The sequence below is a fragment of the Xenopus tropicalis genome, chromosome 2 (assembly GCF_000004195.4).
Source record: "Xenopus tropicalis strain Nigerian chromosome 2, UCB_Xtro_10.0, whole genome shotgun sequence".
NCBI lineage: Eukaryota > Metazoa > Chordata > Amphibia > Anura > Pipidae > Xenopus > Xenopus tropicalis.
This window is the reverse complement of record NC_030678.2, coordinates 126,308,049-126,325,842: the sequence shown is the minus strand read 5'-3', so window position 1 is coordinate 126,325,842 and position 17,794 is coordinate 126,308,049. Positions and strand designations below refer to the sequence as shown.

General features: G+C 38.8%; 1 protein-coding gene across 2 annotated transcripts; it reads right to left on the bottom strand.

Annotated features, from left to right (window-relative positions):
• Positions 1-260: 260 nt before the first annotated feature.
• kctd12 (potassium channel tetramerization domain containing 12) lies at positions 261-4,523 on the bottom strand. 2 transcript variants are annotated; one of them, XM_012956312.2, is made up of 2 exons: positions 4,401-4,523; positions 261-4,311 (listed from the first exon to the last, which is right to left on the bottom strand). In XM_012956312.2, exon 2 carries the CDS (start codon positions 4,304-4,306, stop codon positions 3,332-3,334), a length of 975 nt encoding a protein of 324 aa, XP_012811766.1. In that variant the 5' UTR covers positions 4,307-4,311; positions 4,401-4,523; the 3' UTR covers positions 261-3,331.
• Positions 4,524-17,794: the final 13,271 nt, after the last annotated feature.

Below are 17,794 nucleotides of genomic sequence, written 5' to 3'. Positions count from 1 at the left end.
TGATTGCAGAAGATCAAACAAACACACAGAAAATGAGCAGCGTACAACAGTAACTGTCTGTGTATTATTTATTAGCTTTTCTAACCTGACATTGGCAATGAGTATCTCCTTTGCAAATGAAGGATGTCATGCCTGCTGGAGGAGGGCGTTGTTAGATCTTGATAATGTTGTGCCTTATTTCCAAGGGCCAAAAGAGACACATTCACAGTGAGCTAGCTACTTTTTTAATGCTTAAATAAAGACAACTAAAAACCACGGCATTTACTAAACAATGATATTTTTATTAAAATTAGAAACAGGACAGGAAACATATTAGTTGTGGTATTTTTATTATGTCTGTAATTGGAAACATAACAAAGCCACCATGAAGAGTTTAGATTATGTCTTGTCGATATAATTAAAGAACATCACGGTCGATTGGTATGCACGAGAAGAGTTACGTAGTACAGCATTCTACCACTGACTGCTTTGGATATGGTACATTAGACCACATAAAGCCGGAAGCTTCTAAAGAACGTTATTGATATATTTCAGTGTTTATATTTTGCACATCATATTTTTTTTAGCTATATAGTCTAGTCTTCAGGATGCTAATAATAACAAAACTGGTTTTTGTTAGATGTTATATTATATACATGTACATGTAGAGTGGAGGTCTCTACAGTACAAAGGTCTCTACAGTACAAAGGATGGGTTAAATTCATAACCCCTGATAATGGCTAGTTCCATTTCCATTCTGGGCGTATTGCAATCAATAGAACCAGATAATTACATTACGGAACAGGAATCTTCAACCTGCAGCTCTCTATCTTCTATTGTCCAGCTCACAGAATTCCCCAACATGTTGAAGATCCATGTTATAATAAAACAATGAAAAATAATTATATTAGCTAGGTTGTCCATTCCAATACTACACACACCCGGAGTCCATAAGCTAGCAGTGAACAGACTAAGCAAAGTGTTGCACTATAGTTGATAATAACATTCTTATATAAATGAAACAAATGCAGAGACATACAAAACATTATACTGAAGCAGGAAACAATGGCAACAGCCATCATAAGGTCTGACAATCAATAAGTTAAAGCAATGGGTAAACATAACTTATGATTTCCAAGTTTGGTTGTTTTTTTAAGGATAAGTTTAATGAAATGGCTGCAGAATATGATATACATTGTATATAGTGCAAACATATAAATGCAACAGTTCTATTATCATGAAATCCTCACCCTCTTCCAAAAGAACACATTGCTTAGTGTACAAAGGCTACAAAAACAACTGGTTAAGTTTTGTTTATCTGGACTTCTGTTGCTGAAGATGTTTGCTATTTTCTTATTGCTTCTATGAACAGTTTAATATGATAGAAAAAAGAAAATAAAAATATTTTTTGCTGTCTTCAGATTCAGATTCTTGTGAGAAGAAAAGAGAGATCACATAACAACAACAATAACATAAAACAAGGTTATATAGGATGATAAAAAGACATCAGCTTTTCAATGCAGTTACCTCAACTAATAAAGTATAGGGTGGACAACATGTCTGAGGCAAACATATCTGGACAGAGTACTCTTTTATTGCAAGAAAAATAGACTTTCATTATCTCCATGCTAAAGCAGTCTTTGGTAAAGCCACAATTGCCTGAATTGTCTTAATCATTAAAAAAGGGGTTTTAGCTCTCTTTATTTAATGTTTATGTGCCAGGAAATATAGGATACTGGTGAATGATGACAATGAATGTTTACAAACTCTATTTGTTTTCAGACAACACAGACTATTGATTATTTCAGTGCTTATGACAAAGTGTAACCAAGGCCTGGCTTTAGGCATTAAACTAGAGATACAGCTTGTACGTTACAGATGTCATGTGAGCATTAGAGATGTTAACTGTGCTGCTCCTGGGCATACATTCTACTCAAACAGTAGGTCATTTCAGTTAAGGTCAAATAAATACACATTTAAAGAAAATCAATCTTCTGTCTAATGCTATTAATATTTCCCACATCTCTTATTAATTGTGACTAGTCTCCTGTCATACTGTATGAAAAGAGTATTGTAAATCAGGAGAAGTCACACACACACTATATGGCAATATATTGTGACAGGACAACATTGGCTTCCTGCTGTTACCAGGTTCCCTTAGGACCTTAACCATGGCAAAGCTAATGCAAAAAAATAGCATTTTGTTCATCAGAGAGAAATATCTAGTTTGGTATATTTCACCATATTATCATAGTGCTATTTGTTTTTGGGGGGTTTATGCAAATAGTATTGCTGGATGGTGTTCTCCACAATTTCCCTTACCCTTTTTAATTATGTTCTAATTACTTTCAGATGAATAGAGCATAAAAAATGCAGTAGAAGAGGAAATATGTTATTATCTATTATTGAAACAGGAGCCAGCTCTAACCAGCTCCACATTATACACTCGGCATGATACACATCAAGCCTATTTACAGCACTTCCAATGAACTCTGTGGTTGCACAGTTCTCATCTGTGGGGCTCTCAAAAATATGCTGATGTATGAATTCATCATAATGAACCACAACCAAAACATTAAAATGAAAGGAAGGCAGTGTCTTGCCAAACAGAAGCCGTAAAAATGTTTTTGTTCTTTAGGAAGAATAAAAAGCTTGAATTAAGATTTAATTAATTTCCTTTCTGTAAGAAGCAGAAACCACTGTTAAAATGACCATATAACATAAAGATCATCTTGCTAGCTGATTTGCCTTGAATAGTATCAAATAAAAAGTACATTTTAAAAGAGACTGAGCATAACAGGGGATACAAAGATAACCTGAAATGTTCTTTTACCCTTCTCATTTTAATTTGTACCTACAGTAAAGTATATATATTTATGCTTGAGGGTATATTGGTAAAGAAATATGTGTTTCTGCATATCAGTCAAAAACATTTTAAATGATGTTAAGCAGTAGCATTTTTTGTATACTTCCCATAACTGAAAAATAATCTGATCACATGGGTTATTTGGCGTCGAATGCACAGTCCATTACTAAAAGGAAGTTGGTAAAAGCTGTTTAGTAGCAGGTAAACAACATTAATAAAGGAATGGCAAAGTTCTATAGCAGGGGTGGTATAACACAGAGTATTAGAAACATACCTAAGCCAGAGCTGTTGCAATCTGTTGCATTATACAGTTACCAAATGTTCTCTCTGTTCATAAGAAACCTACATGTAGGAATTAAAAATGACAATATTGCAGTTCACTTTTGCTGTTGTCTTTATATGAGGAAGAAATACCTTCTTTTTGGGATCAGGAGATTAAATAGGTGTGACACTTTTTCTTTCCATTTCTCAGTCTATGACAATGTTTTAGTCCCTGCAGAAGACATACTCGGTGTAGCTTGTCCAGACTTTATCCTCACTCTGGTCATTGCTGGCAAAGGCACATGTTCCAGTGGAACTACATGCCACCATGTGGAAGCCAGCTTCAGACAGCTTGTCAAAGGCTTGTTCCAGGAAGTTGAACTTGAGGTAATACCTGGAAGTGTACCTCTCAGGTGGCCTATCAGGATCTCGACTCTCATTTAATGTCTCTCCAAAAACTTCCTTGGCCAAGGAAGTTTTGCCACAGACTGTGATGCGAGCTACCCTCCGAAACTTGGCATCTGCTTGAGCCTCCCGTCCTATAGTATAAGACCCCCTATAGCCAACTGTTATGTACCCATTTCTTCTTCCTTCCAAAGACTGAGAAGGTGTGAGGCGTGGAACTGAGGCTGGGCTGCAGGACGAGGAGGCATTGAATCGATATGGATCTAATGTTGGGGATGGAACCCCAGCTGCTGGAGATGTTGAGGCAGGGATAACAGCTGTGTCTGAGTCAGGATCGTGTATAGCTGCAGGGGTTAGAAGTAAAGGTGGTTCTTCACCCCCAATAGAGCTCTCTTTACTGACTCGCAGAGGATTTAAACGCTTCACCAGTTCAGGTAGCTGAAAGTGCTCTGCTTCTCTCTGTAAACGGCTTCTCTCAGGAAAGTAGTCAGGTAGGACCAGCTGCAGGTCTCGTAGGTAATCCAGCACATAACGAAATAAGAAACCATCCCGGTCTAAGAAAAAACGGCCTTTACTGTCCCGGGCCAGTTCTCCTGGTTTCTGCTGAGAAAACATTCGCCATAGCAGGGAATCAGGTACTGATACAAGAGTAGTGTGACGGGTCACATAAACTTGTCCCCCAACATTTAGTTCCACAATCTCTGGGAACAGAGGATCAGAAGTTTTGTTTTCTGTACAACCTCCACCGCCACCTCCACCATTTGGTAATCCACGTGCAGTATCAGGTAAAGCCATGAAGACTAGGAGAAGGAAAATATTAATATACCCCTTCTAAAACAAAAAAAATGAAAAGGGTAAAAACACTTGGAAAAAAAAGAAGCATAAAAACCTGTTCTCGAGCAAAGCACAGTTTCAGCTAGGGCTGTGCATGTGCAGCCAAGATACACAGAAGAGCCGACTAGTCTGCTTCCTTCCTCCGCTTCTCCTTGTGTTTCTGATTGAGAGAGATGGCAGGGTCTGTGTTTTTATGTGGAAATGTACACTAGAGGCGTGGGAGGGAGGAGGGGAACGAAGAGAGAAAGCCCAGAGACAGCTGATCACATACACATACAAAAAGGGGATGTGTGCAGTACTGTATTTGCAAGCTTTGCAGCTGGATCCCTGCTGTTATCCACTCAAATAAAACCTGCACAGCTCTGCAACTTGCTTCTTCCTTCTCATAAACAGTTATTATTTCAAGGCATAAAAAGTAACATTAGCATTCATTCAGTCAAGTAGTCAGCAGCTTCCACTCATCTATCTTAATGCACAGTCTTGTAAGAATATGTTTGCTGGAAAGGGTAATTATAACATGTGAGACTGACATTCATGGAATAAAGGCACAGTCCAAGTCTCTAAAGAGCTCTATAGTATATCTGATACCTTCCTTTGTATAGCAGGCACAAAAAATACATTGCCAACAAATATGACACACACATTAAGTAGCAGCAGAAAAAGAATAGTATAGAAATATAGTTTTAAAAAGAATTGTTCCGATAGCTAAGTGATAAAAGCTGAACCTCATCTTATTTAGTTATATATTAAGTCAGCAGTAAGTAAATCCTTTAAGGTTTATGACTGCATTCTTATCTACAAATAATAGGGTTTATGCAGCATGGCTGAATACAGAATATACTGAGCACTGCCCATAACAGCTGTAAAAAGATGTTAATAAAAGATAGCTGACTATATATATATATATTGTATATATATATGCATTATGTTAGCATTACAGTCTAAAATGTCCATATTAGTATGAGAACACATTATTTTTCTTTTTCTCTTATTTTGTTCTTCCAAAAAAAAAAAGTAAAATATGCTATAATATCATCATAACATACATTATTTGTGTATGTCTTTTCATTCAGATACATAGGGTAAAAGGGTAACTTTTTCAGGTAAAGAGGAATTTACAGGCTAAGGTTTTGTCACATTCTCATACACACACTATGGCCAGTGTTGGACTGAAGTGGCAGGGGCCCACCATAAAACCCTGGACCGTGGGCCCACTCTCAGAACTTTTATTCTTCCTCTCCTCCCTCAAACTCTTTATTATCCTACTCTTTTTTCTCTACATACTATACTCTATTCTTCCATCTTGCAAGCTTCCTTGTCACCATACAGAAATAAGGAATGACTATGAAATAGGCTAAATAGTTAGAAGCAAAAGGGCTCACTGATACCTGGGCCCACTGGGAGTTTTCCTGGTATCCTGGTGGGCCAGTCCAACACTGACTATGGCCAATATTATGGCCAATATTAACTAGAATACCCAGAAGAAACTGATACAAGCATGGGAAGAACTTGCAAACTTCGTGTATATAGAGGAATATTTATCAAATAAATCAAACAACTCTCTGTTCACTTGTATAGGTTGTTAGGGCATATCTGTAAATTCTCACTTCCACCCATTGAGAAATATGCCCCTACTAACCTGACCATACAAGCAAATAGAGATCTGTGAAACTTCCCTCTGGCACCTGTGGCAACCTCTGTTTTCCCCTATTAATAAAAAGTTCCAGTGTTACCTGGTAGGAAGTGAAATGTAGAACCTGCAAACCAGCAATGCTAACCACTGATATTATATGATATTAAACTTTTCAAATAACTTGTTTAACCGCTGTTTTATATACTTCCGAATTATGGTTTGGTTTATAATTACATTTATTTATAAATATTTCTGATTCCATATTATTATTATTTTTTTTTTTAAAGGCTTTATTTTTTCATTTTCAGTAAATAGATACCCCAAGGATGGGGCAGAGGGGAGAGGGATGGGGGGATAAAGGGAGAAACTACCAGTAATGAAGTCTCTTGTAGAATAAAGTTCAAGTTATTTGCAGTTGGAGTACTCATCAGCGGTAGTTTCCTGGCAGGAAGTCCATGCGTCCTATATTTTATTACATTTGGTGGGGCAGCCTCGGCTCTGATAGGTCAAATTTAAACATGGGAAGAATGTCATTCACAAGCTTTTTTCAAAATTATAGGGTGTGAGGTAAAAAAAATGTTGGTTTATTGACAAGGAATTAAATTGTCAATGTGTCTCAGCAGATACTGTATATTATCAGTGACTTGATGCAACCTGGGATTGTAGGAAGGGAACAATCTTGTCCCAGTATAAGGTAATCATTGTACAAGACAAAAAGGCATGTAAATAGGTACTTGGGGCCAACTGGGAATTAAAACAAGGGTTGGTGGGACATATAGTTTGCACGCATACTGTCATATAGTACAATCTATGAATCACTGTATATTGGATAAGAATATCTGTACTTCTGATCCCTGACAACTTAAAGTTGTATTGTCCCAGTCATCAGTGTTTAAAGTGCGTATATTGTGCATATAAAATTTTTTTGTATGGGTTCCCTCTTGGGTTTTGAGCAGAAAGTAAACCTTGGACAATAATTTTTCTCATTGGGCACCCTTAGTACAGTCTTCAGGGCTGAAGGTTCCAATTTGGGCATAGATTAAAACAGTGTATTGAGAGCATGTTGTACCCGGAGATACTTTTAGAACATGGTGTGAGGTAATTCAGGTACCCTGAAGCCTCTTTAATGAATTCAGAAGGCCCTTCTCTCCATCAGTTGATCCCCTCCATAGTTTTTTTACCATTATTATGCCCCCAGCAATCTCTTACTATCAACCCTCCTTTTCAATCTGTCTCCCCCAAATCTGTTACTACAACTGTTTGTTTTTAACCATCTTGACTTTTCAGCAGTATATTGGCTTATGTCTCCAGCTGTCTGTTTAGCTCTATCTCCAGTGGTCTCTCTCTCCATAAGTCACTTGTCTGCAGCCTTTTTCTCCAGCAGAATGGCCATCTCTTTGGCAATCTCAATTGTTGTCTATTTGTACACCCTACTACAAAAGTCGTGTCATGCCTTTATACCGTCTAATGAGTTGTATATTTTGGATGAGTATTACTGAACCTAAGTGGGTTATTAATTGGAAAATATTCACAAAATGTATGTCTCTGTATGAAGACATTTATTTTACACCAATTTAATATAGCTTTTGCAAACTTTGCAAAATTATTTAGTGACTACTTCTGTCAGTGAAAGAAATGCTGCAAATTTTTGCACCAGTGCACTATGTATGTAATAAAATGTCCTATTATAAGCGTTATGTTTGCTCCAAACTATTACGCCACCTTCAAGCATTCCTATAAATGTGCAATGCAATAACTGTCTAACAAAGAATATTATATTGCAAAATGCTAATTTTTATTCTTATTAGTGCTAATCTCCCATTTGTGACTTTTATTACATTTCACCCTACGTCTGTTATGTTCACCTATGCATAAGCATGGCAGTTTTAGTGGATTTGATCTTGCTACATTATGTCCTGAATTTAAGCTGCCCTGGGTTATCTTAAAAAAATCTCTTAGTTTGATGGTACCACCAAAACCCTCAAGATTTGAGAGCAAAAGAAAAATGTGAAGATGCATTACTTAAATAAATGATAAGTTATAGCACAAAATGGCTAAGAGGAAAACAACTTTGACAAGGGGAATGCCAATAAAAAATTAAAACACAGTCATTATTATACACTGTCACTGATACAGAGAATCCGTAGCAAGTCACCTACTTACTTACATAAACCTATTTATATTTAATACATATTCAGTCTGAAATAACATTTTAGTCATGGCTTTGGAATTACTTTTTGGTCATTTTTCTAAAAACTGTATAACACATTGGGAACTTTGCCCCTGCACTAGTAGCAGCTGCCCACAGCAGTGCATGGGTTTAATTCCCAAAACCTATTACACTCAATTGAGCCACATACAGAGATTTGGGGTGACAGAGGGTTTTCATGAGACTTAAACCTTGTTTTTAAAAAAAATAAAACCTGCACAGCTCTGCAACTTGCTTCTTCCTTCTCATAAACAGTTATTATTTCAAGGCATAAAAAGTATGTTGCCTCAAATGGTGCCCGCCAGCAAATCTTTGTGCCCCATACTGGCAGATGCAAAGGAGCAAGACAAGGTGCACTATGAACACTTTGCTCCTTGCACCGTTTAAGTTCTCAGGCTTGAAAACCTTGTAAAGTGAATTTAGTCTATTTCCTGGTTTATAAAACTGTTTGCAATACATGTAATTTACTGATGTGTATAAAAGGATCCAGGTTTTAAAAAATCATTATCAAACACAACCACATCTCTCATGGATCGTTAAAAAAAAACCCACTAACATGCTCAAATAGCATTATTGCTGTGTTTTGACATACCTAGCATATCCTTATGTCAGTGATACGGTGTAACCTTCAACAAACCGATATGTAACAAAGCAAATCTATTTTGCTGATCTATTTTGTGTGGTGCAAAAGTTCTAAATGCAAACAATATTGATACGCACAACCTGTATAGTTTTCCATTTGTAAAAAGCAGATCTAAATAGACTGGCAGCGAAACGTTACCACATACTGTAGCCGAGAATGTTGGGCATGATATGTTGTAAATTCTACCCAGTAGCTTTCACTGAAGGGTTAAGAAGTCATCATTAAGCAAGCTGCATACAAAGAGGAAGCATTATCATCTGTCTCAATGTCCACACAGCACAAATCTAGCAATAGCCTGAGTTACATGTTATAGTGAATTGAGGAAGGAAGAACAGCTATGAGTCCATCTGCAGGTGTGATTTCTTTATAGTTTTTATTTTTCAGTTTTCAGAGAACAAAAGGAAAAGAAATATACAACATAAAGAATTAAGGAAGGCTAGTTGGTAAAGGAGGGCAGTGGGGAAAGGAAGATCTGAGGGGTTAAGCCTATAGGTCCCAGTTGTTATAAGCAGTTAATTTTAGGCAGTGGTCTTTTTTGTAAAGGATTCTTGTGTTCTTTATGTCTGTCCTGTCATGAAATTATATGGTCCCAGCAAATATACTTTGAGTTCCATATTATTGGGAAACGCTAGTGAATTTGGAAAAGAACATAATGTCACTCCCATAGTATGTGATAATTCTACGGGTCCAAAAACATGCAAGTATGTGCCAGGCTCAGACTGGAATTAGAAACAAAAATTGTTAGGACATATTATGTAAACTCACAGGAGTAAAGGACTATCATCTTATATTTATAAAGGTTTTCATTGCTACTAATCATCATTTGTAGAAAGTGATTTGTTATATCGCTCCAGTCATCAGTATCCAGATTAGGCATATCATGCAATATAGCAATTTTCAAATGAATTGCCTTTTTGTATACTGTGTGAATTATAGATATGTGACAGCCCTAAGCACTGTCTCCAGGTCTGGAAGATCCAGTTTAGGCATTGTTGGAAATTGGGAGTCTAGGGCCAGTTGGCCTATAGGTAAAATGGTATCAGTACTGAGATTAACTGGTCCCCTACATGGTTCACACCTCAGATTCAGGCTGCAATCCCCCTGTATTGTTTAAAAATGTAATCCCCTGTGTTGTTCACACTTTTTAATCCCTACATTGTTCACCCCCTGCAGTGTTCACACCTTAGGCTCACGCTGTAATCACCCACATTGTTCACCTGTTCACACCTCAAACTCATAAACAAAACCCTGCACACTATAAAAAGAACATATACTGATGTGGTACTGCAATTAGAAAGTTTTTTAATACATAGTTATTGTGCAGACTGTAGGAGCAGTGCCAGCTTTGTGTCACTCTGCCTCTGCCTGCCCTATAGCTGTCTGTATGTGGCATACTCTGCCTGCCCTACCCTGCCTGTGTGTGCCATACTCTACCTGCCCTATGCTGCCTGCGTGTGCGACATACTCTGCCTGCCATACCCTGCAATGTGCGATATACTCTGCCTGCCATACCCTGCCTGTGTCCCATACTCTGCTTGCCCTATGCTGCCTGTGTGTGCCATACTCTGCCTGCCCTACCCTGCCTGGGTGTGCCATACTCTACCTGCCCTATGCTGCCTGCGTGTGCGACATACTCTGCCTGCCATACCCTGCCATGTGCGATATACTCTGCCTGCCATACCCTGCCTGTGTCCCATACTCTGCTTGCCCTATGCTGCCTGTGTGTGCCATACTCTGCCTGCCCTACCCTGCCTGTGTGTGCCATACTCTACCTGCCCTATGCTGCCTGCGTGTGCGACATACTCTGCCTGCCATACCCTGCCATGTGCGACATACTCTGCCTGCCATACCCTGCCATGTGCGACATACTCTGCCTGTCACACCCTGCCTGTGTGCCATACTCTGCTTGCCCTAGGCTGTCTGTGTGGCACACAGGCAGGATATGGCAGGCAGAGTATTTCACACACACAGGCAGCATAGGGCAGGCAGAGTATGACACATACAGGTAGCATAGGGCAGGCAGAGTATGGCACACACAGGCAGGGTAGGGCAGGCAGAGTATGGTACACAGGAAGGGTAGGGCAGGTAGAGTATGCACACAGGCAGTGTAGGGCAGGTTGTGTATGGCACACATGCAGGGTAGGGCAAACAGAGTATGGCACACACAGGCAGGGTAGGGCAGACAGAATATGGCACACACAGGCAGGGTAGGGCAGGCAGAGTATGGCACACAGGCAGCCTAGGGCAGGCAGAGTATGCCACATACAGGCAGCATAAGGCAGGCAGAGTATGGCACACAGACAGCATAGGGCAGGCAGAGTATGGCACACACAGTCAGGGTAGGGCAGGCAGAGTATGGCACACACAGGCAGGGTAGGGAAGGCAGATTATGGCAGGTTTTTGCTGTACTACCAACACTATTATGGGTATGGGCATGTGATAACATGGGTGTTGTTTCAAGTGGGTGTGGTTTTAAAAGGGGGAGTGGTCAAAACTGGCTTCCATTATCGGCCCTCCGCCATGTAGACCGGAAAAATTCCGGCCACAGAAGTTAGACACCACTGGTGTAGACTATGGTGCATGGAAGGTGGAATTTCTATATTGCAGGTGTAAATTAAATTGTTATTAGTGCATCAGCAGTCCCTGCTTAAAATCTAGTAAAATGAAGGTTGATGGTGACAACTGCACAGCTTCTATCCCAGTGCATCATACCCATAGTCCACTTAGTTCCCACATTACACTACACATCCTTCAGTGTTCATGTTAGGTACAAAGAAAATGACAAAATAATGTGGCCTTCAGAAAATATCTGTGTACCTTTTTTGGACAGGACACGCTCCAACCTGTATTCAAGCTGTAATAATAAAGAGGGGACATAGCTCTTTGTTATATACTTCACACAGCTTTGTAGAGTAAAGAGCATACCCTTCTGAGACAGAGTGGATATGAAGCACAGTCTATTGCAAACATTCTGCCATAATCACAGCCCTGCTAGCTTTGCTCATGAAACTAGTATAGTAATATTTTGGCAGTTCTAAGCCATTCAACCCTTATTTGAATTTCCTCTGGTGGAGTAATTGTTTGCAACTCATATGCCATGGGACCAGTGGGGTAGTGCAGGGGACTTGTATGTGTCCTTGTGTTTCTATGCTCTGTTTTTTGGTTACCATTACTTACATGTTCTACAGGAACAAGTCATTCTGCTTTCTGATGGGTTTTTTTTACATTTTGAACTTGACAATGCATTGATGTTTTATATTTATGACATTATCCCTACTGTTTGTATTTGTATTTGCATTTAAGCAGTGCTGCCTCCAATCCCTGACTTACATTGTCATATTTTTAAAGGTTCTTCAAACAAGTTCTTCATACTGCAGGAAGAACTACCTATTTGAAAATATCTCTCCTTGGCAAAAAGCAGCAACTACCATGTAGCAGTCACACACAACATCTGTCAACACACTGGGTAACATACTGTTAACTCTGGGGTATGGGGTTAAGTCCTTTTGATCCCCAACACTTTCCTGGATGGATCTTCCTTGCACACCTTTTAAATAAAGTGTATTAAGCCCTTAATGCTACTGCTTTTAATTATACAATCTACCTCTTGAAACTTGCCAAAGTACAGATGCAAATAGTGATTACGATCTTGCACTACACTGACTGCTAACATATGCTTCTTAAGAGTCTGGGACCACTTACCATTATATCTTTGGTGGATTGCACACATAAACCAAGTTATTCCATAGTTAAAGCAAAATGAATGGCATTTTGCCATTTTATTGCCAATAGATTAGCCACAATAATGTAAGCTAGAACGCTATATTTATTCTGCAAAATGCTTTACCATACCTGAGTAAACAGCCCTAGAAGCTCCCTGTGTTTGCTTAAGATAGCAGCTGCCATTTTAGCTTGGTCTCAGTAATTTCCGTGCTGCAGCTCTGGCTGCTGGTAGCTCAGATTACAGAACAGTTGGGAGGGGGAGAGAGTCCAGATGAGAGGGAGAGGAGAAGAAGGGAGGGGAGAGAGGAGCAAACTGAGCAGACTTGTGTCGTGTCCTGAAGGAAAGTCTGATGCAGAAGTTCATGTATACAGAATTAAATAAAAAAATGTGGTGTTTCTTTTCACTGAGGACTGTATAGGCCTTTCTGATAAAGCTTACTTACATCTCATTCTCCCTTAAGCTAGGCTAAAAAAAATCCAGCAAGTTTAACCCCTCCAAATGAACCCCATTTATTTCACTGCAGTGAACAAAGGATCCCACTACTCAAATAAAAGGCAGAACATCTATAAAACTTTTTTTTCCCTATCAACAGCCTAGTACCCCATAGAACTAGACCAGACTGACACAAAGGGAAAATGACAATTAGTACTAAGGTAGCCTCTCTTTTGCATCAGATATTTAGTTCATATAGAAAATCCAATTTTAACAATAATTAGGAGAATGATAAACAGAATATTTTGTTAACACCCACCATCTTAGCACCAACCTTTTCATATTCTTTATATTGCTTCAACCATTGGGTTCCACCTTCTTCCTAATAATAAAACTTGAAATGGTAAAGGTACTTGGCTATCATTCTGCACAGCAGCCAACAAGTTAAATTCGTAACATTAAAGTTAATGGGCTGAATAGTTTAAAAACTGATGAATTGTTGTTGCTTTACCACCATTTTTCTAGTTTTATGTTAGGGAAATTTCATAGGGACATTACAGGACTGCAACTTAATAAGAATGACATTTTTATGAGCAGTATTCTGAGTAAGTACTTTATTAAGCTGCTGGAGTCAGAAAACAATCAGCAGAATAGGAACCATTCTAGCATATAGCGAGGCAATGAGAATGTGATTACCTAAGATAGTTATCAAATGAAAGAACTGATTAGTGCTGAAAGATGGCATCTGAGGTCTTTAGGGGGACATTCCTTACACAAAGTATTACTGATATTATCCTACCTCATTATACTTGGTAGTGCTTTACTAGCACAAATAAAATGCACACAAAGTTGAATCCATAGAAGTGCTATTTCCAAAGGAATTTGACTCAATACACAATCCCCATACTTGTACCTTACACCAAATAAAGTTCCCACCCCTATTAACACAACCATCCTCATTGATTGCTTGTGGGTTAGTTTATTTATGCTGGAATTTTGGAAAATGATGTGTGTTGTGAGTAAAAAAAAATACCAATAGAAATTTGCACATGCCACTTGTATTAGTGCTATCTCATAGCTGCTGCCCCTTTACTGGAAAAGAAATAAATCTTATGGGGTCAGTGGTGTTTTACTACTTAAATGGGTTGGTCACCTTTAAATTAACTTTTGGTATGATGTAAACAATGATATTCTGAGACAATTTGCAATTTTTTGTTTTATTGTTTATGTTTTTTTAGCTTTTTGTTCAGCAGCTCTCCAGTTTAGAATTTGAGCAGATATCTGGTTGCTAGGGTCTTGTTTACATTAGCAACCAGGCAGTGGTTTCAATGAGAGAGTTGAGTAAGAATTGGAGAGGGACTGAATAGCATAGGTGGGCCAAGCCGAACAGGTGCCTTTGGCGACCCAGCCAGCATTTCACTTCCACCATTGCTTCCCCCCGCTCAGGAGCATCGTTGGGGGGGGAGCGTAGCGCTTAAAACATGCAGACGGCATGCAGGAAATCTGTGGTGGGGGTAAGAGATCCCAGACTAGGGGTTGGCAGCACAGGTACCTGCCTAACACCCCATTACTGTTGTGCTCTAGGCAGATGCCTCTTCTCTGCCTACCCCAGGTTCCGGCCCTGCTGAATAGAAAGCTAAGGAATAAAAAGTAGCAATAATAATAAAATTGTAAGCTTACAGAGCAGAGAATAGTTTTTTAGCTGCAGGGAACAGTTATCCCCATTTGAAAGCTGAAGGGATGTAGTAGAGGAAGGCAAATTATTCAAAAACTATAAAATATAAATATTTAAGACCAATTGCAAAGTTTCTAGGAATAGGACATTCTATAACATATTAAAAGCTAACGTAAATGTGAACCACCCTGTAAATCTCTCCATCGAACTGCTGGTCTGCAGAGCTTTACAAAGACAGGGGCTTCGGGATATTCTCTTGAATCCCACTAAAGAGCACTGTAGCATAAAGAAAATCAAACTTCTAATTGCCAGCAGCACTACAAGTTACAGCATCCCCCGCGAGTTCTGCCTAGCCCTGGCTTTCACAACTAATGCTGGGTGTTGCCTATGCTTTGTTAAATAAGATAGCTCGGCTAAAGCTACAAAAAGAGGAAGAGTTCTGCTTCATGTTTAAAATAACCAGAAAAAAACAACTATTTTTTTCCCGAGGGGGGGGGGAAGGTTGATTATATATGCACACTTATAAACACCAACAAGTCCCAAGCAGTTTTCTGGAGCCCTATAAGTTTTTCCTGCTTTGAAGAAAAACACTGTTGAAAGTTTTTAAGTTAACATTTTGCTAAATTAAAAAAAAGGCATTACGCACAGCAGCATACTTCAATAACCCACCATGCAAACCAACAGCAAGAGTTTGCCTATAATTATGTGCAAGTAATCATTTCTTTCCATACATCTCTCACAGAACACTAAAAATACATTACCGCACACTGAATTCTCCCCCCACTTTTCCTTTTAATGTGGTTCAGACAAGACTGCTAAACGTCATGTTTATATCTTTTTATCGAGTCTGTTTACACATTTCTATAAAAGATTTACCACACCACAAATCACTTTATTTTAGACCGGTTTTCATTTTTTCCATCATTTCCTGGGAGCCTCTTTAAAATTGCTTTTTATGCTTCTTTTTACCAGTACAAGTATATTTTGATCTCACACCCACATATTATTTCATGCATACATTAAAACGCCTCCTTTGGTTTACAAGCTTAAATTACTGTTTAAATTGGTCCCAGATTTCTGGCTCCCATAATGCATTTCTGAAATCTCAGTTTTGAATAGATATACAGTATGCATTGCTTGCTGCAGGTAAAAAGAAAAACCTCTGCAAAACATGGACTTTATTAAACAGAGACAAGTAATATGAGTAGGTTCAACAAATATGTCTTTAGTTATACATTGTATTGTAGTAATATATGGTGCAGATTTAATAAAATGAGAAAAGCTTATCCCTTGATTTATCCCTAGATTTCCCTTTGACTTCAGTGGAAATTTCACTAGATATGAGATGAAATTAGTTTTTCCTCAAACAGCTGTATCTATCCAATATAACTATACAATAAGCAATGGAATATAGATAGATGATCCTGAAGATCAGTTGGGGTGAGATTTGAGGTCAGTGCTTATTTGTGATCCTAGATACTCCTGGAGCTAAGCCTAGAGGTGAATTATTATGGAATATTGGGGGAATTCATGTGTAGTTCTAAATATTCCAAGAATAATAAAACAATGAAAAATACAAAAAATACATTTTGTATAAGTCATTGTTGTATAAGTCAACAAAACATGTAATAATTATTCTAGATACTTTCTTACTTACCTTAACTGGGTTATGCAATGGTTCAAACTGCTTGTATCCCAAACCACCTCCCGCAGATCTGATTCAGTGTACACTACAACAAAATATTTCCTTTTTAAATAATAAATAACTCATTCCAACCACAGAAAATAGTTGTTACAAGTTTAGATGTAGAGATGCTGATTTTGGCCATTTTCCTTAAGAATTTTTTAGTGACAATTTTCTAGTAGCCATATGTTACCAAATGCCAAACTAGTTCAGATACCTATATAGAAGGCATGTATACAGGTCCTCTGCAGAAATGTAACCTCTTGCAGAAATGTAACCTATTGCTATGAGCAGGCCAGGCTACATGGAGCAGACAGACAAAGCAGGCTGATAGCACTGGATAACATCAATAGAATGGAGTGACTAAATGAAGGCAAGCTGCTCAAATATGCTTCTGAGGCAGAGCTGCATTGTGCATTAATTAAAGAGGTTGCATGTATGATGCATGGACACTACAGCCAAAGGCAGACTGAGAACATATGCTGTGGCTGTCTACATTCTAATTCAGGCAAATATGTAGTGAACAGTACCAAAAAATATTTAATATATAAAAAGCCTTTATTCCATCATGGCCAAACCCTGGATCATACATTTCAGGCCCCAACCAGCTTTTTTCATGCTAATTCAGTTCCAAACTGAAGGAACTCCATTTGCCATATTTGCATTTGATGAATAACATATTGAGCGCCATCCCCAGGAAGAGTTTTGTATCTTGAAAAGGATGAAAGGTAAAACAGAAATACGGTCCAAAAATCGCGCAAAACTATGTTTCGAACAAGTATATCGGTGCAAGCATTTTGGGCAATTTTTCAATAGCTGGAAAACACGGGCAGAATCTATGCCCTGTGTGCCATAGGCATCAGTGGTATTGTAAATGAAGTGGATCATTATTGCCCTTATACATAGGGTTAGTTGACATCTTTGTTTCCTACTGCCTCCTACATGCAGCCACTCATTCGATAAACTTGGGTTTGTGCTGGTAATGTGGAGAGAGGCTGGGACTCAATTACGAATAGCTTGTTAACTCCATCTTATGGGATACATGATAACACCAGGGTGTAAGGTAGACCCAAAACCAAACCACAAACATCATACAGTATTCTACCATAACCTTTATCTAAATGACAAAGACCATCTAATATATCAAACACACCTAGCTCTTAAGCTGGCCATACACGTGGCGATCTAACGATGTTTCGTGCGACCATCGGTCGCACGAAACATCGTCAGGTCCGCCACACACAGTCAGGGCTGAAACAGCAGATAAGGAGGTAGAAACAATAGGATTTCTACCTCCTTCTGCCGATTCAGCCCTGACGGCAGATTTTGGTCAGGCGCCTTCTATGGTGCCCGATCAAAATTTTCTAACCTGGCCGATAGGCGAGTCATCCGATATCAGCAGCTCGCCGACATGCCATACTTGCACCGAATATCGTACGAAACGAGATT